At 38.1% G+C, this 20,516-nt stretch overlaps 1 protein-coding gene across 1 annotated transcript in view; it reads right to left on the reverse strand.

Annotated features, from left to right (window-relative positions):
• LOC126416075 (protein unc-80 homolog) overlaps window positions 1-20,516 on the reverse strand; it is a 1,008,688-nt gene that overhangs the window by 755,248 nt on the left and 232,924 nt on the right. Inside the window, exons 5-6 of the mRNA XM_050083557.1 lie at window positions 9,390-9,410; window positions 7,466-7,611 (exon numbers count right to left, since the gene is read on the reverse strand). Coding sequence (XP_049939514.1) covers window positions 7,466-7,611; window positions 9,390-9,410 — 167 coding nt within the window. The remainder of the gene's footprint in view (window positions 1-7,465; window positions 7,612-9,389; window positions 9,411-20,516) is intronic.

Below are 20,516 nucleotides of genomic sequence, written 5' to 3' on the forward strand. Positions count from 1 at the left end.
TGTGGTAAGTGATAAAAAAAATCCCAGGACCACTTTTCTGTAGTCTGTCAATTCCTAGCTTAGCCACCAAGCCACACTGTACAACAGAGTATCTGTTATGTGTGACTGATCATTTAATCAACAGTGTGAATGAGAGAAGATGATCATAACTACTGAGTTAATTAACACATCACTTGCACAACAATTGTATGATGTTATCAGACATGAAATACCAGTGAACTAAAATAAAATTTTAGTGGTGTACCAATGACAGAAACTATTTACAGTTACTTTGATAGTCTGTTAAGGCTGAAAACTAAAAAAATCTGACTTCCATGAACCCTGGATTGTTGATGAAGGCTGATGGGACAAACCAATATTACATACTGCAATAAGGGAATCAGCAGAGGACAATGACCTTGGTCACTGCTCAACAAGCATCAGCTTGCTGAGAACTTACAAAATTATGTTCTCAGCAAAGTATATACTGTATCATCATATGAAAGATCCATATTTTAAAATCTCTGGACTGATTTCTAAAACGAGGAGCTTTCTGCAGATAAAGGCAACGCCTCTGTTTTGCTGCCAAAGGAAATGAACATTTAAAGATGACAATCATGAGGAATCAACTTATTTAAAGGTTAATAAGGATCCCATTTCCCCCTGATCAAAGTAAAACCGCTTTGTATCTTAACTGTTTCTTCTAACACAGGAAGTTACCAGCAGCCTGAAGGTCCCTCCCAGCTTACACAACCTTCCTAAAGCTTTTAAAGTTGTACAAAATTACAAAGACCGAACAAGGCAATGACTTACAAGGTCCATGGAATACAGGACTCAGAAACAGATATAAGTTATATGAATGGAACACTGAGACAAAACCAAAGAAGGTAAAGGACTACTTCACAAGAAAATGACAAAAACAGAAACAATTTTTAGAGAAAATCACAGTAGTTTAGCCTTTTAGATCCTTCATCTGGAATACAGTTGCACCTTTTGACCAAAGTTATGTTATGATCTTTTGTTGTCAAGAGTACACATCAGCGAAACATTTAAATTTAACTCCTTCAGACCTGGCATCCAATATATTGGACACTGACCTTTATACACATTTTATAATAGTAAACTATTCCATTCACCACTGAAACCCAGTTGACTACTTACTGGATGTCTCTCGTGTTATGTTCCATGCATCTTGCTGCCCTCTGTTGCTGGAACTGTGTACTACATCGAAAAACAATCAAGATGGCGGACCCACTGCAAAATGCTCCAGGTAAGTCATATTTACATGTTAAATACTGCAATATACACATTTTATGGTGCTAAAAAAAATATATTGGGTAAGAGCCATCTGTAGAGATTGCGCTTAACATAAGATATGTGCGATTATGAACATAACTGAGCTATTATGACACTAAATTACGTCATCCAGAATTCTGGACATCAGGATTCGGCGGTAATATTTTTTTCCTAATAACCTGCAGTGGAGGCATTGATATAATGGTTGTTTTCAACCTACTACTTTCTTATAATGTTCTTTCAATTAATGTTGCGTTTCTCTTTGGATTCATATATTAGCTAATAAATTATTTTATCTCTGGTATCCAGCTTTGTATTTTATGACGTTTTCATCTGTAACATTCATGGTAGTTTGCTAAAACTCGGTTTTTGTTTGTAGATCACAGGAAGGCATACAACACAACAAATCCAGACCACATCAAAGAGATCCTGGACCTCTTAGCAGCAGGAGATGTTTCTGAAATTGATATTTCAGATGACGAAGATCATCTTGAAAATATTCCAGGCACTGTTTCCACAACTCCAATGATAGGCAGTGAGAAAATGACAGCAAAAGATGATTTGTTGGTGACACTACCGGTAATTGAATTCATAGAAGATGCAGTGATGGCAGAGTCATTTCATAATGATCTAGAAGGAGACGAACAGCCACGTGAGCTATCTGTACCTGCAGGGACTGTATGTAATAGTGAACCAGAATATGACTATTTCACTAAGAAACAAGAAATATAGACGTCACCCTTCGTCACCTCCTCCTATTCATTTTGAGAATCAGTGTTATATTGATCAAGAAACTGAGGAAGAACCTGTCTGTTACTTTATGAAATATGTAACCAAACAAGAATGGGAAATGTTTTCGAGGAACACAAATATATATGCATTACAGTCTTGTTATAAAAATTTCAAACCAACTAACCCAGATGAAATAAAAGCACTCATTGGCCTGCATATAGCAATAGGAAACTTGAAATTTCCTCAAGTGAGACTTCACTGGGACAGGTTTGTTGGAATATGTTTATTCTTAGATTCTATGACTGGAGATAGGTTTTTCCAGTTGTGAAATGCTCTGCATATTGTCAACAACTTGGAACGTCCTGGAAACTCAAGTGACAAATCGTATAAAGTTCGACCTTTGTACAATGCCATCAGAAGAAGATGCTTAGAACTCTCCCTTGAAGAATCTCTATGTATTGATGAACAGATGGTTCCATTCAAAGGTCAGCTTTCAATCAAGCAGTATGTGAAAGGCAAGACGTGTCCTTGGGGAATTAAAATATTTGTTTTGGCTGGAAGATCTGGTGTTGCTTATGACTTCCTAATATATCAGGGTTGTGCGATTGAGCTTGATGAACAGAACAAGAAACTATTGGGTTTAGGTGCATCTGTTGTTCTCCATTTGTGCGACAGAATAAAAAATGAATGACACAAGCTATATTTTGACAATTACTTCTCTTCTTATCATCTTCTTCATATACTAAAACATAGAAAAAATTTTGCTGGTGAACAGTTTGGGTAAACACGTTTTTTTTCTCCTATGTTGATAAATGACAAAGATATCAGAAAGAAGGAGACAGGATTTTCTGACCTGGTTGTCAGTAGAGATAATAATGTAGTCCTGACAAAGTGGCTTGATAACAGAACTGTGGTATTGGGTTCAAATTTTGTTGTAATAGGTAAAGAAGACACTGTTGAATGTCGAAACAAAACCTCAAGATCATACGTAAAAATCAGGCGCCCTGAAGTTGTTAAATATACAACGAATCAATGGGTGGAGTGGACTTGTTTGATCAGCTGATTGGACTTTACAGAATCTTTATTAGGTCCAGAAAATGGACTCTAAGAATACTGATGCATGCTGTTGTATTTGCTTTGGTCAACAGCTGGTTAGAATATTGAAAACACTGTCCAGTGAAAAAAATTCAAGACAACAAAGTACTCGACTTACTGCATTTTCGAATGAGTGTAGCAGAAAGCCTTGTGACAGCAGGGACAAACACAAAGAAAAGAAGAGGTAGGCCAAGCAGTGACAAAGCTGGAAAAGTGACTCAACAGAAAAGATCGAGAGCAGAGAGATGACCTCAATCAAATGTACAATATGATGGTATTAACCATCTCCCAGTGGTAGATCAACGCAAAGATGGAGGTAGATGCAAAAACACAGCATGTCAAGGGAAATAAAAAATAATCTGTTCAAAATGTGATGTTCACCTTTGTCCAAAAAAAAAAATGCAAATTGCTTTGTGGCCTTTCATACAAAATGAATATAAAGAAAACTGTCTTCTGTAAGTGTTCAACTTATTAACTGTTCTGTAAATCATAATACCAATAGTTAAAATTATTAATAGAACGTATAGATTCCTGTATTTTGTAAAAAGAATTCCACTTTTGAAAAATTTTTGCACAATACATATTGCTGTATAAATTGTAACTACTGACTTCTTATTTCACATTACCAACACCTCCAAGACCCAATGTCCAATTTATTGGGCAACATTTCATTTTTTAAACCAAGTATGAAATAATGAAATTTTGCTCCAATATACAATAAATAGGTCCATATAGACACGATAAAGTGCAACAATTTTTTTTTTTTTATTTTTAAAATAATTCAGGACTGAAGGGGTTAACAGATCAAATTCATTAGTCAGCTCTGATGTGCTTTGTTTATTTACTACCATTGTTCATCTTTGTCTCTGATTGACTGCAAGTTTGAGTGAAATGCCTAAAAATTATTTAAGTTTGGGTTATTTCAGATTGTTTTTGATTTAATAAATGATGTACTGCACAGACTGGTAGTGTTGATTTGGACAGTCCTTTTCCACCCCTACTTTAATTTATTCATGTATAATTTTGAAGAGATGATGTTAAATTTTGCAGTATTAAAATTGAAAGTTCTCTAGAGGTCCTCTGATGACATATTCATAATATGGTCATAAAGTAAGGCTAAAATGATGTAGTTTTTGTATCATCCCAATTCCACTCATATAAATATTACCGAGATGAATGAATGTCCAGGAAAGCTTGGAAATGCTGAGAACAGTGAAGCTACTGATGCTGCAACTGTTGTGTTACCCATTGTTTCTTGCAACATAGACACGGAGCAACACAAGAAGAAGGCTCAGTTGTGGGTTAAGCAGGTGGTAGACTTCACTTTACTGGTAAAATACGGGGGATGTGCAAGCAGTCTACGGAGTCTGCTTACAAATCACTTATGCAACACATTCTAGAATATTGCTCAAGTGTGTGGAACCCAAACCAAACAGGACTAACAGGGGATATTGAATGTATACAGAGAAAGGCACAGGTTTGTTTCATGAATGGTAGAGTGTTAAAATGATGCTGCATAAAAAGTCTACTAATAAAGTTTCAAGAACTGGCTTTAAACAATGACTCTCAGAATGTACTACAATAACCTACTTATCACTCACATAGGAATTGTGAGGACAAGATTACATTAATTACAGCACATACAGAGTCAGTCAAACATTCATCCTTCTCGTGCTCCACATCTGAATGGACAGGAAGAAAATCTAATAACTCGTACAATGGGACATACTCTCTGCCATACACTTCACAATGGTTTGCAGAGTACAGATGTAGATGCAGCTGAAGGTTTGCCATGACTACACTTTATCAGTGACTGGTACTCAATAAGAATCACCAGAAGATATCTCCATGCAAGGAATTTTTAAGAGATCTATAAGAATCATCAAGATAGACCTTATATATGCAAACAATCCACGCATATTTTTGCTCAAATTTATGGATGAAAAACTGGGGTGCACAGATTAATTGAGACAACTCTGGTACTTCTCCGCCTCCAATAATAGATCTTGTTATACTACAACGTTGTTGTGGCCTGAAGCTGTGACATGTTGCTAGCAGTTAGAAGTGAAGTGTTAACCACATGTTAACTTGTTAATTAACAATTTCTCATTATGTTAACTTGTTAATTAACAATTTCTCATTATTACTCACACACAGTTAAAGAAAAACTTACAATTATTGAAGAAGCAGAGAACATTACAAACAGTGCAGCAGGAAGAAACCATGTTGTGAACATGTGTTGTATTCACAACCAGCAAAAAAACAAAATGTGGCTTCAAGAAACTAATGGTAATCGCAAGGCATTTCATGGCCACAAAGTAAAGCACCCAGATCACAAAAAGGGCTTTGCAGTTATGTAGATGAGAAGTGACAATACAGGTGCTTGATGGCTAGTGAAATGTGCCAAATCAGAGCACTGGCTTTAACCAAAGAACTAAGCATCACAGGTTTCAAAGCTAACCGGAGCTGGCTATCAAGATTTTTCAATCGAAATGGATTAGGTTCCCAGAGGAAAATTATCACTGTTCAGTGGCTTCCAGAAGATTATGAGGAAAAAGTAGTGAATGCTCATCACTAAGTGATAAATTTGGGCTGTGAATATTCCTATATACAGTAATATTGCAAATTGGTAATGTGGATTAAACACCAGTCTATTTTGAGATGTAGCTCAACAACACTGTTAACAGGAAAGAGGAATCCAGCATCATCATACGAACTGGCAGCAATGAGAAGCAAAGGTGTAGAGTGATGTGTGTAACTGGTGAAGGACAAAAGCTACCACATTATGTGATATTTAAAAGGAAAGTTATTACAAAAATATCAGTGAAAGGCATATTGGTGAGTGAATCCAAAAGTGTGGATGGAAAATGATCTTGTGGTTCACTGGGTGACACATGTTTGGCAACATTGTCCTGGCGCATTATTGAATTTATGTAACATGTTGGTCCTGGACAGCTTCCATGGCTATACAACTGAGGAAGTGCAAGACAAATCACATAAAGGGAAAACTGACTTGGTCATTATCCCTGGAGGCCTAACATCTGACTTGCAACCACTAGAAGTGTGTATAAATCAGCTGTTCAAAGTTGTACTTAAACAGCAGTATTCACAATGGCGGCCAATGAAAACCACAAAGTTCATGCCAAGTGCAAAAATCAAGCTGCCAGACTTCTCCCAGATTTGTGAGTGGGTGAAATGTGCACAGGATTCCATTCCACTAACATTGGAGGAAAAAATCCTTCTAAAAATGCAGTATCACAAATTCATTGGATGGAACCGAAGACGACCTCAATGGGAAGATGGTGATGACAATGATTCTTCCACTAGTGGTGATGATGAAAATGACAACTAACATAATCTTCACATTGGAATAATTTCTTCATCAATAAAACACAAATTAAAGCCAATCCCCCCACCCTCAAAAATTATGGTGTGCAGAATATTTGATGGCACAGATTATTTGCGTATATATGGCATGATATAACTGAGATTTGGAGGAAATAATAACATGAACACAGTTACGGATTAATGAACACATGGCTACAAAACAAGTCTGTCTCTCTAGCTGAGTGATCAGCATGTCTGACTGCCACACAAAAGAGCTGGGTTCACTTCCTGGTGCTGGTGGGTGGAGATGGTGTAGTCAGCCTTTTGAGGCCAACTGATAAGCTACTTGAATGAGAAATAGTGGCTCCAAGTCTGGAAAGCTGATAACAGGTAGAAGAGCAGTAAGCTGGTCCATTGGCCCTCCATACTACATATAAACGATGGCATGTGGCAGATGATGGCACAGCAACGAGTCGGCACCATGTGGTCATCTGGGTTTCATCACAGGGTTACTTACAACAGCATAATAATCTTTCATTAGCTCCAGTACCTTTTCTTTTGACATTTATTGCCATATAAATCAATTGTTATTAATTTGGTAGCATGCAAAACCAATAACCAAACACAAAGTGATAAAAAGTACATAATATTTTTAATATTTGGAAATAATTAAAATAGTGACTGCATATGTAAAAACCACACCTACTGCACTACATGCAACAGTTAAGTGAGTTTCTTTAGTTTGCCAGCAACAAAAGGAAACTAATCACAAAGGAAGATGTGTGAAAGAGATAAGCACTGGAATGAGAAGGAAAGGTTCTTCAAGGTACCAGGTCAAGGGAGGCAATGAAAGCGTTTGATAGAGACACCGTCTGTATAAAATGATGTACTGTTGCACATTATTGCCAAGACTGCTGCAGTTTCAACAACTGTATTTTCATGCAATTCAATCAAACATCTGACTTCCTTTGCCAGGTACTATAAACCACCTAGTTTCACAGAGCAGTTAAAATTCTATTTAAACAAACAGTCTTACCTGTTGTGGAGCAATGATGCAGCACAGTGCATGACATGAGGAAATGCACCCTGTATCAGTCGCCATCTTGGTATTGTTCTTATTGCTTCTGTCAGGCTCGGAGAAAGGCCTATTTGTATGTTTTGTACCAACACCTTCTCAAAAGACTGTAAAATTGTGATAAAGATAAGTTTAAGACCACAGGTAAAGCAAGTTAAATAAAAGTAGATGTTTTTATTTTTTTAAAGTATTATTTTTTCTGATACACGAATTTTGTTCATTTACAGCATTGTTAACCACAAAAACAGTATAGCAGATTAATGTCAGTTGACTATAAAAACATTCTACAAAATCAGGGTGTGGCAATTTTTTACACAATTCATCAGTTAATGAAGGAAAAATGTTTCTTATAGTTGTGTAATAAGTGATAATTTGGAGGGCTTTAGAGACAAACTTACTTCATTTTCCCATCAATGTCCATGAGAACAAAAAATTAACTCTTTCCATATTCTCCTTCTTCACACAGACCCAACCCCTTCTCCCACCACAGTGAAGAGAATTCAGAAACAACTATGTTACATCATAGCCTTGGTTATATCATGGAGCTGAGTAAGAAGCTGTGATACAGATGTGTTGATTCTATTTCATATGGAACTGCAAATTTTTCTTGTAGCTTTGTTCTAATGATATGTCTTTCTGCCTGACAGAGACTGCCACAAAGTTAAAATGAAATAACGATGAAAAAGATGATTAACAACAAATAACCCACAATCTGATACCAAGGCTAATAGAAAAACCAACAGATTTCAGAACTGGTTTTCACAAGCAAAAATTTATTCTTCTCACATGTATAAAGTTTTTTTTTGGGAAAAAACTTAGTAGTACATAACTGAGGATCTTTTCAAGGAAAGACAACAGGAAAAGATAACAAAGTAATCAACCATGACTGATATAAAATATGAACCTTTATTTCACTGTATCTCCTGGTTAGATTCTTACCATTATAGATAAATTGGAAATAGTTCCGAATTACTGTTAGAAGCTATCTACGACATAGGGCCGGTTATCCTCCTCTGCCCAGTCTTCTAAGTACAGACTGTGAGTTTAAAACAAAGTAAAATCCATTATTGAATATCTTTGGCTTCCCTCTGACAACCATGCCTCCATCCTTGCTACCCTCCCTGTTTACCTTTCCCTGTTGCTTCATAACCTGGGTTGTGAGTGACTGAATCCACTTTCCCTTCTTCCCTTTTCTCCCATCTCTCATCCCTAATGAAGGAACAAAGTTCCAAAAGCTAGGAATGTAAATTTTCTGTTCTGTTTTGCGTAACTATAGGCTGTACTGAGCTAAGTACTGGCCAGCCCCTCTATCTCTTTGTTAGTAATCCATTATTGTGTAATATACCTTATAAAAACAGGAAAATGTTTTCCATGTTCCACAATTTTCAATGTTCCACAGTACACCATTACTGAGACATAACTCTTAAATGTATGAGTGATAATAAATAAATTTTCAGTACAGTCAGGAAAAGGACACACTTGAGAGCACAATACCCTACCAAATGTAACTTTATGCATCCTACAACACAAATTAATAATGGAATATACTTCATGAGATGCAAAGGAAAACAAAAAATGACGTAACTATAAATTTAGGTGATTAATCAGGTGACAGCAATATTAAGGTTCACTCTCATTTTCCCACACATATTGCTTAAATGACAATTACTCTGAATATAATAAATAGTTTAAAGTTCCACTGAATATAATTTAACTCATCATTGTAGAGTCATTACTCTAAAGAATTTGTCAATGTTTAGCTCTCTTTACAATGGGTTCCATAGCTTTTCTGGGCAGCAACACTTGCCTGTTTTCTGATAAAATGAAGTTCTCATGAATGTATGAGAAAATTCTGTCATGTTATTTTCTTGCTGAAGTTACTTACCTTGCATGCTTCTTTCAGCTCCTGCAACAACACATCACTTTGATTATTCTTTAATAAAATTAATAATCTGCATTACAGTTTAACAATTCTAGCAAATTAGTGAAATTCCTTGCTTACACAAGTCTACTAGTATCAAACACAGGCTTTAATTTGTTTAAGAAATTTCTGAGAGTGTACATTTGGAGCACATCATTGTATGAATGTGTATCATGGACTGTTGGGGAAAATGGAAAAGAAGAGAACTGAAGCATTTGAGATGTGGTATTGCAGAGGTATGCCTGAAATCAAGTGACCCAATAAGATAAGAAATGAATAAGTTCTTAGGAGAACTGTGAAAGAAACAGTTGGAAAACAGTGATTAGAAGAAGGGACAGGATGACAGCTCAAATGCTAAGACATCATGGAATTAAATCCATGGTACTGGAGGGACCCACCCAGGCCCAAGACTGTACAAGAAGATAGAGTGAGGAATATACCCTACAAATAGTTGAGCACATTGGGTGTAGGTGGAGGCACCACTTCAAACCAATCAAATAAGTGCCCCAGCTTTTCTGGGATCTGTGAAAGATAATCTGCTTTTATGAAAGGCAGGAATCTATCGATGGAATTTCCTGCCAGTTTATATAAGGCAAACTATATGCACTGTACTTAGTCTGTATTGAAAAACAACACAGCTGCCTTCCAGTTGCCATTTCACAGATTACAAAAAAGTTAAGATATTGGTCACAGCCTCATCCTATTAGGATTCTGTGGTAAAAGTAGTTGTGGAAGTATGACTGGCAGGGAACCTGCTGAACCGAGATGAGTGCTCCAATCTCAACAAGTCAAGGGAAACTTTTATTTGTAATTTTTGAGAACATTTCTCACAGAGAACAGCAGTTTTTTCTTAGTACTTTAAAATGAAGATAAACAGTCTCAGCTGCAAGAAACCTTTATTTCTGTGGTTACCTGTTTCGGTCAGTTACTGACCATGTTCAGACCCAGTACCACGCTGGTAGGCAGTGGTGGAGAATAGGGCACGTGTTACGAACTCCACGGTCATCAACTGCTCAGCACTGACTGTTTACCTTCATTTCCGACTTTTATTTCTCGTCTTCCCACAGGAATTTTTGTTCTGAACATTTGCCTAGCATTCTGACACCTACCAGCAATTCAATGATTAACAACGTAACTGCTAGGCATCATGAACTTGCAGCAACTCTATATTTGTTTAAAATGTAGACTTCTAATATTTCTGTCTTTAATATATGAATTTTATTTGTTATTGGCACTGTTCCTCCTCTGGGGACACCACCTTAATTTAGCACTGTCCATGCGGGCAAGGAAGTTTGCGTGCTCTGGATCTGGAGGGCTATGCCAGCGGTAGCTTAGCTACCAGAAGGGTCACCCAAGCCGGACAGGCCAGAGGAGACAAGCCAGACAAAGTGTGTGACAAGCCAGACAAAGTGTGTCTCACAACAGCTTATCACTCTCCCTTTCCTATCCCAAACCTGTCCTCACTATGTCCTTTTCCGGTCATTTCCTGTTATTTTTATAAGACCTCAATGGCAGCGACAGCAGAGAAAGAGCCTTCCGGAATGGTTAAGCTGGCGGAAGAGGCACCTTTTCTCTTTGGGTACAAAAAGAGTACAAGTAGCAATTGTGGGGGCTGATTTTAGGCTGCGAAACCTATTGCCTATGTGGAAAGTAATGAGAAACTATCACATTACATTCCCTAGCAGTACATGGTATGTCTCTCTATGTGAAAGATTCAGGAGTTAAAACTTCCTCTCAATCAGATCTCCAGGAGGGGGACACATTGAGAGCAGACATATTGAAAAGGAAGAAAGGGACAATGAAGGAAGGAAAGATAAGGGTAGGAACATGGAGAGTGAGGACACCAGTGCAATCAGGAAAGCTAGAGAATGCAAAACAGGAGATGAAAAGGAACAAATTATATGTCCTTGGTTTGAAATGAGATGGGGAGAGAATGGGGAGATAGAAAGTGAAGATTATAAGCTCTTTTACTCAGGGCAATTCAAGAGTGGTGAAAAAGGGGTAGGAATGTTCATAGGGCAAAAGCTGAAAAACAAGGTAATGAAAGTACAATATACTGATGGAAGACTGATGATGATAGGACTGAAGGGTAGTGCAAAAGATTTGGTGTTAATACAGGTATATACGCCAAACAGCCAGCATAGAGGTGAGGAAGTGGAAGAATATTATGAGAAAATACAAGAACTCATCGAGAAAGAAAATATAAATGTCTGCATTATCACCATGGGGGACTGGAATGCAGTGGTGTGTGAAGGAAGAGATGAAGAAACAGTAGGAAATTTTGGATTAGGAATAAGAAATGAGAGAGGTGAACGACTAATTAGTTTCTGTAAAGAAAATTCATTAGCAGTGGGTAACACATTATTTGAGCACCACAAAAGGAGACGTTAAACATGGGTATCAAATTTAAATAACAAGTGAAGTTGAAAAAAGTCTGGAGAGGTAAAGCAAAAGAAAGACTAAACATAGAAAGGCTCAAAAACGTATGAAAGGCGTCAGATTTGGGAAACAGATTTATGGAAAAATGGGAAAGAGGTAGTGTTGATGGACGTGTTAATGACAAATGGATAAAAATGAGGGAAGGATATCCCAAAATAGCAGGAAAGACTGGATAACAGAAAACATGTTGAAAAAGATGGAATAGTGGAGAAAGTGGAAATAGTTAGAAACTGAAGAAGGCGAAAAGAGGTACAGGAACCTGAATAGTGAATTATGAAGAGAAACTGAAGAAGCCAGGGAAAAATGGATCAAACAGAAATGCAACAAAATAGAGAAAATGGAGAAAGAGGGAAAGTATGAAATGATGTATAGACTGCCTGGTGAGATGGTTTCTGAATGTAAAAGAAAGAGGAATAACACAGAAATAGAAAGAGCTGATGGCACTCTAGCAGAAGAACCACAGGAGGTTTTGAACAAAAGGCAAGAATATATTGAATGTCTGTATAAGGGGGATGAAACAAAAAGCGAAATTAAGGTTGAAGAGGAGCAATATGTGCCGGAAGATGGAAAGGGATTCACCATCTTGGAAGCAGAAGTAGAAAAAGTGCTGAAGGAAATGAAGAATAGGGAGGCATGTGGAATTGATGATTTGCCAGCAGAACCATTGAAGAGCCAGGGAAACAAGGCAAGAAAAGAAATAGTCTACCTCTATAATGAGATGTGTGACAAAGTAGAACAGCCCAAAGACTTCCTTGCAAGTTATGATAGCAATAGAGAAAAAGAGAAACACTATAAAATGTGAAGAGCATAGGACCATCAGTCTAATTTCTCTTGCAGCTAAAGTGTTGAATAGAAGACTATATGGCAAGCTGGATAGAGGGATTGCAGAGGAGCAGTTCAGATTCAGAAGAGGAAAAGGAACAAGAGATATTATTGGCCTGTTAAGAACTATAGTGGAAGGTAAATGGAAAAAGGCAGAGAAATATTTGCTGTTTTTATAGATTTAGAAAAGGCTTTTGACAGAGTTCAGTGGAACAAGCTGATGGATATTTTGAAGAGGAAAGGAGTAGACTGGAAAGAGAGACGACTGATATAGAAACTATATTTACACCAGAAAGTAAAGATAAAGATCTGAAATGAAATGTCAGAAGGAAGCAGCATTGGACGAGGTGTTAGACAAGTTTGTTGTGCTTCCTCACCGTTATTTAACGCATACCTTGAAGAGATTGTAGCGAAAGGCTTAGATGGGAAAAGAGGCATATGTATTGGTGGAAAGAGAATACAATGTATAATATTTGTTGACGACACGGTATTAGTGGCAGAAAGTGAGCAGACAGTGAATAACATGCTGAAAGATCTGAATGAAGCTTGTGTGGAATATGGGATGCAAATAAACACAGCAAAACTAAGAGTCATCAGTCATCAGTACAAGATGCAGACTGTCCAATATTGAAATAGGAAAAGCTACCATTAACCAAGTAAGTGCATTTAAATATTTTGGAAGCACGATAACTGAAGACTTGAGATGTCACCAAGAGATGAAAACTTGAATTGCGATAGCGAAAGAGGCATTCAACAGAAAGAGGAGACTGTTATGTGACAAATTTGATAAAGGTCTAAGGAAAAGGCTTGGCAAATATTTTGTCTGGAGTGTGGCACTATATGGGCCAGAAAAATGGACTCTGAGACTGTTGTTGTTGTGGTCTTCAGTCCTGAGACTGGTTTGATGCAGCTCTCCATGCTACTCTATCCTGTGCAAGCTTCTTCATCTCCCAGTACCTGCTGTAACCTACATCCTTCTGAATCTGCTTAGTGTATTCATCTCTTGGTCTCCCTCTACGATTTTTACCCTCCACGCTGCCCTCCAATACTAAATTGGTGATCCCTTGATGCCTCAGAACATGTCCTACCAACCGATCCCTTCTTCTGGTCAAGTTGTGCCACAAACTTCTCGTCTCCCCAATCCTCTTCAATACTTCCTCATTAGTTATGTGATCTACCCATCTAATCTTCAGCATTCTTCTGTAGCACCACATTTCGAAAGCTTCTATTCTCTTCTTGTCCAAACTATTTATCGTCCATGTTTCACTTCCATACATGGCTACACTCCATACAAATACTTTCAGGAACGACTTCCTGACACTTAAATCTACACTCGATGTTAACAAATTTCTCTTCTTCAGAAATGCTTTCCTTCCCATCGCCAGTCTACATTTTATATCCTCTCTACTTCGACCATCATCAGTTACTTTGCCCCCCAAATAGCACAACTCCTTTACTACTTTAAGTGTCTCATTTCCTAATCTAATTCCCTCAGCATCATCCGACTTAATTCGACTACATTCCATTATCCTCGTTTTGCTTTTGTTGATGTTCATCTTATATCCTCCTTTCAAGACGCTATCCATTCCATTCAACTGCTCTTCCAAGTCCTTTGCTGTCTCTGACAGAATTACAATGTCATCGGCGAACCTCAAAGTTTTTATTTCTTCTCCATGGATTTTAATGTCTACTCCGAATTTTTCTTTTGTTTCCTTCACTGCTTGCTCAATATACAGATTGAATAACATCGGGGAGAGGCTACAACCCTGTCTTATTCCCTTCCCAACAACTGCTTCCCTTTTGTGTCCCTCGACTCTTATAACTGCCATCTGGTTTCTGTACAAATTGTAAATAGCCTTTCGCTCCCTGTATTTTACCCCTGCCACCTTTAGAATTTGAAAGAGAGTATTCCAGTCAACATTGTCAAAAGCTTTCTCTAAGTCTACAAATGCTAGAAACATAGGTTTGCCTTTCCTTAATCTTTCTTCTAAGATAAGTCGTAAGGTCAGTATTGCCTCACGTGTTCCAGTATTTCTACGGAATCCAAACTGATCTTCCCCGAGGTCGGCTTCTACTAGTTTTTCCATTCATCTGTAAAGAATTTGTGTTAGTATTTTGCAGCTGTGGCTTATTAAACTGATTGTTCGGTAATTTTCACATCTGTCAACACCTGCTTTCTCTGGGATTGGAATTATTATATTCTTCTTCAAGTCTGAGGGTATTTCGCCTGTTTCATACATCTTGCTCACCAGATGGTAGAGTTTTGTCAGGACTGGCTCTCCCAAGGCCGTCAGTAGTTCCAATGGAATGTTGTCTACTCCGGGGGCCTTGTTTCGACTCAAGTCTTTCAGTGCTCTGTCAAACTCTTCACGCAGTATCGTATCTCCCATTTCATCTTCATCTACATCCTCTTCCATTTCCATAACATTGTCCTCAAGTACATCGCCCTTGTATAGACCCTCTATATACTCCTTCCACCTTTCTGCTTTCCCTTCTTTGCTTAGAACTGGGTTTCCATCTGAGCTCTTGATGTTCATACAAGTGGTTCTCTTATCTCCAAAGGTCTCTTTAATTTTCCTGTAGGCAGTATCTATCTTACCCCTAGTGAGATAAGCCTCTACATCCTTACATTTGTCCTCAAGTCATCCCTGCTTAGCCATTTTGCACTTCCTGTCGATCTCATTTTTGAGACGTTTGTATTCATTTTTGCCTGCTTCATTTACTGCATTTTTATATTTTCTCCTTTCATCGATTAAATTCAATATTTCTTCTGTTACCCAAGGATTTCTACTACCCCTCGTCTTTTTACCTACTTGATCCTCAGCTGCCTTCACTACTTCATCCCTCAAAGCTACCCATTCTTCCTGCCAATTGTTCCCTTATGCTCTCCCTGAAACACTGTACAACCTCTGGTTCTTTCAGTTTATCCAGGTCCCATCTCTTTAAGTTCCCACATTTTTGCAGTTTCTTCAGTTTTAACCTACAGGTCATAACCAATAGATTGTGGTCAGAGTCCACATCTGCCCCTGGAAATGTCTTACAATTAAAAACCTGGTTCCTAAATCTCTGTCTTACCATTATATAATCTATCTGATACCTTTTAGTATCTCCAGGGTTCTTCCATGTATACAACCTTCTTTCATGATTCTTAAACCAAGTGTTAGCTATGATTAAGTTGTGCTCTGCGCAAAATTCTACCAGGCGGCTTCCTCTTTCATTTGTTAGCCCCAATCCATATTCACCTACTACGTTTCCTTCTCTCCCTTTTCCTACTACCGAATTCCAGTCACCCATGACTATTAAATTTTCGTCACCCTTCACTATCTGAATAATTTCTTTTATTTCATCATATATTTCTTCAATTTCTTCGTCAACTGCAGAGCTAGTTGGCATATAAACTTGTACTACCGTAGTAGGTGTGGGCTTCGTATCTATCTTGGCCACAATAATGCGTTCACTATGCTGTTTGTAGTAGCTTACCCACATTCGTGTTTTCCTATTCATTATTAAACCTACTCCTGCATTACCCCTAATTGATTTTGTGTTTATAACCCTGTAGTCACCTGACCAGAAGTCTTGTTCCTCCTGCCACCGAACATCACTAATTCCCACTATATCTAACTTTAACCTATCCATTTCCCTTTTTAAATTTTCTAACCTACCTGCCCGATTAAGTGATCTGACATTCCACGCTACGATCCGTAGAACACCAGTTTTCTTTCTCCTGATAACAACATCCTCTTGAGTAGTCCCCGCCCGGAGATCCGAATGGGGGACTATTTTACCTCCGGAATATTTTCCCCAAGAGGACGCCATCATCATTTAATCATACAGTAAAGCTGCATGCCCTCGGGGAAAATTACGGCCGTAGTTTCCCCTTGTTTTCAGCCGTTCGTAGTACCAGCACAGCAAGGCCGTTTTGGTTATTGTTACAAGGCCAGATCAGTCAATCATCCAGACTGTTGCCCTTGCAACTACTGAAAAGGCTGCTGCCCCTCTTCAGGAACCACACGTTTGTCTGGCCTCTCAACAGATACCCCTCCGTTGTGGTTGCACCTACGGTACGGCTATCTGTATTGCTGAGGCACGCAAGCCTCCCCACTAACGGCAAGGTCCATGGTTCATGGGGGGAGGTTCACTATATCTAACCCGTCCCACAGTTTATTTTGGCTGAGACTAGAGGATGAAAAAAGGTTAGAAGCATTTGAGATGTGGATGTGGAGGAAAATGGAGAGGATAAGCTGGATGGAAAGAGTAAGTAATGAAAGAGTATTGGAAAGGGTTGGTGAGAGAAGATGTCTGCTGAAGGTCATAAGAGAAAGGAAAAAGAACTGGATGGGACATTCATTGAGATGGGAGTGCTTGCTAGCAGATGCTTTGGAAGGACTGGTTTGTGGGAGAAGACTGAAGAAGGAGATACAAGATGATAGATGACGTAGACATAAAGCTAACAGGAAGTTATGCCGATCTGAAGAGGATGGCAGAAGACCGGACAGGATGGAGAACTACCACGTGGAAACCTGCCTTTTGGCAGAACACTAATGATGATGATGATGATGATGATGATGAAGATTGGTACTGTTGGGCCGACTGTATTTGCAGATACCTGTGATGTATGCGCATATTACTCAAAAATATAACTCTGAATCATATGGTTTTGGCACATCAACTTCTCAGAAATCAGACATCACCTTGCCTTGATGATGGTTGTACAATTCACAGCAGATGCCGATATTCCAAATACAAGCCCAAAAAATGATTCAATATTGAATCTCGCAGGAAAATTGCAAAAATCACAGTTTATTTTGGCTGACAATGAACGTTTTCAAAATATTTCATTCCACTTTGAAGTAAATTACATTTGCCTTTTATCACTGTACAAAAATATTTTTTAAAGTCTTCTGTAAAGAAGTATACTGCTCTATTCCAGATTTTTTTTGTTTTTTGTTTTAGGCTACCCTGTTACGCAGATGATGTTCTAACCATACCAAAACTGGAGATCAAATTTATTAGACATTATTGGATCTAAAATGTAGTTGAATTACCAGAAAGGGAGGGGATACAAGGCAGATTATTTGGGACTTACACAGTTTCCTGGAAATTGTTGGTGCACTATGAACTGGTGATAAGCTTGGGGGGGGGGGGGGGGGGGTCCATTTTTCTGCTAATAGTTGAGGAGTAATGACACCAGTTCTGCATGTACTGTTTGCTTAGACAATCACAGCAGGGTCTGGGGAGGCCGTTGTGCTGTCATCAAACTCAGTCCATCATACCGATATCACTAGCAATTGCTTTTGGCTGTGGTACGTGAATGACAACTTTGTCATTTGGCCACCTGGAGAAGCTGAGCTGCATAAGTTTCATTAGCATATTAAAAGATCACATACAAAAATTCAGGTAATGCTAGAACAAGAAAGTAGCTATGGTACCTCAGCCAAATGGATATGAGTACCTGCTAGAAGAAATAGACAGAGACACCAAATAGTTGGCAGCATTATCTGTAAAGCACTGCAATGACAGGATACCTCAACTCACATATACGCTCCGAGTAATAGCTCTCAATGTGGCTAAGATAAATATGGCTACATTACCAGAAACCTATCAGTTTGATATTCGCTTCTGTCACGCATAGCTGAAGTCACACCAGAGTGTCTATACTACATTATCACCTCATCTTGGTTTCTCGTTTGGTCATTCTTATGACTCTGTTTGCTTGTCATTCACTTATCTTGTCTACGACACTTGCCAATTGTTCTTTCCATCAACATCCATGTCTGCTCAGGTTCCCCTGAGTTCTGCCTCAAGTCGGTTTTCCCCACTCCCTCTAAGATGCTGCTGCTTTGCAGCCACAGTACTTATGATGATAACAAAAGGAAGTTATCCAACATAATAGCATCTGTACTGAGTAACCTTCTGGAACAGAAGCAGCAGCAGCAGAAACAGCAGCAGCAGACAAAGTTGTCACAGAAGTTCTTCCAATTACTAGTAGACAAACTTATAGCAAGGCCAATCAGTTCAGGCCTCATTATAGGGTTGAGGCACCACTTATGGAAAATTCAAAACAGATTATATGTTTACTATAGGAAAGAAGTTTACAAACTACTTAAAGAAATTGTATCTGTTGTTTCAAAGTCTGTACATTACAACTCTGTAGGAACAAAATAAAAAAAGAGATACTGAATATGAAATCGTGTATTTCCCCAGTTTTGGCCACATTAACTCTAGCTATGACCAGCCATTTCCCCACTTCGGCTACTGCATATTATTATAAGACTGGGGCTCAAATAATTACAGCATCAAACAGCTAGAAAGTAATTTGTTCTTATTGAAGCACATAAGGAAACAAACAAGAATAAAGTCGATAAAAGTTATAGCAATTGAGTCCCCAACAAAAAGTATTATAATGACTCACCACAAAAAATATGATTAGTTCCCCCTTAGGAGAAAAAAAAAGAGGGGAGAGAGAGAGAGAGAGAGAGAGAGATTTCATTCAAAACTTTATTATGGTCATTTGACTTACCCTTATCATTCTGAGTTTCACTTACTTCCTGGAACCAATTTGTTATCCCCTGCAATAGAACCTTTAGTGCCACAATCAGCAGAGAGACTTTGTGTCTCTTAAGAGAGCCATGACATCATTTTGTTTCCAGGTTGGTAGTTTGCAGTACAGCCTTAGAACTTCACAAACCTGCCTTTTTGCATAAATACGTACAGATTTTCCTGAGTAACTGCAAACCTCATGTTGGAACAGTCCAGAACCAAGTCCATCAACCCCCCACCCCCCCCCTCCCACACCCCCCCTCTCCACTCCCACCCCACCCCACCTTCCCAAGACAGAATGTTGACCCCACTACATTCTAGTGAAGATAGACCACAAATTTTAATTTTTAATGTTCTTGGTGCATTGTAAAACTTGCTTGCAGTAGCAACCTTCATTCCCTCAACAACAGCTTCTAGTGCATTTTTAACTTTGGTGGGAGAATACTGAAATTTCTTATTCTTTGGCTGAATCAAAAACCCTGGGTTAAAAAACACTATATTTTAATAATTCATGTTGCATATTTTACTACGTTACAAGGACAGCTCAATTAATATGAGATGCTGAGGCAAGACTATTAATTAGGTTTATCTTGATACAAAAATAGCAGAAATATTTTAAATAAGCCTACTTAAATAAAATTAGCATACTTAGATAGCAGACCAAATCTGTATTATAGATGTTTTGTTTAAAGTTTCAAGAGTGGAGAACACACGACACATAGGTGTCTGTTTATGGGCGCAAGCATGGTCATAACAGGAAACCAAGATCAAATTTGTATCTGTTAATGGCCACATTTAACTTCTAAGAAATGAAACTATAATACTCAACATTACCTCCCAAAAGATAAGATTTCTTCTGATGTTTTATTTAAATATATAGAATATGAAAAATTGATTATGTGCTTCTTAGAAAAAACTAAATGAAACTTAATTTCTTCAGGACAGACATTTTCACTAATTATGATTCCAAACAAGAACAAAGAAAGAAATGCTTCTATATCTAACTGAACAACACATTTTATGTTGTTTATAATAAGCTATTGTAAGATCGGCTGGTATTCTAAAGATGCTTAAAAATTCACTAATTACTTAAAAGTGGCCATAAGTGGGGTAGTTGCCAAAACTGGAGCCTTGACCCTACTCGGCTGTACATACGTTCGTCTGCCAACAATGTCTCCCTCTAAAGACACTAAGGAAGACAGTGACATGTACTTGCACTGCTGGAAACAATATTTAACAGCACTTAAAATCACGAAAGACTCACAGGAGTACTCATCATTTTTGTCATGG

This window comes from Schistocerca serialis, chromosome 8, assembly GCF_023864345.2.
Source record: "Schistocerca serialis cubense isolate TAMUIC-IGC-003099 chromosome 8, iqSchSeri2.2, whole genome shotgun sequence".
Taxonomy (NCBI): Eukaryota; Metazoa; Arthropoda; class Insecta; order Orthoptera; family Acrididae; genus Schistocerca; species Schistocerca serialis.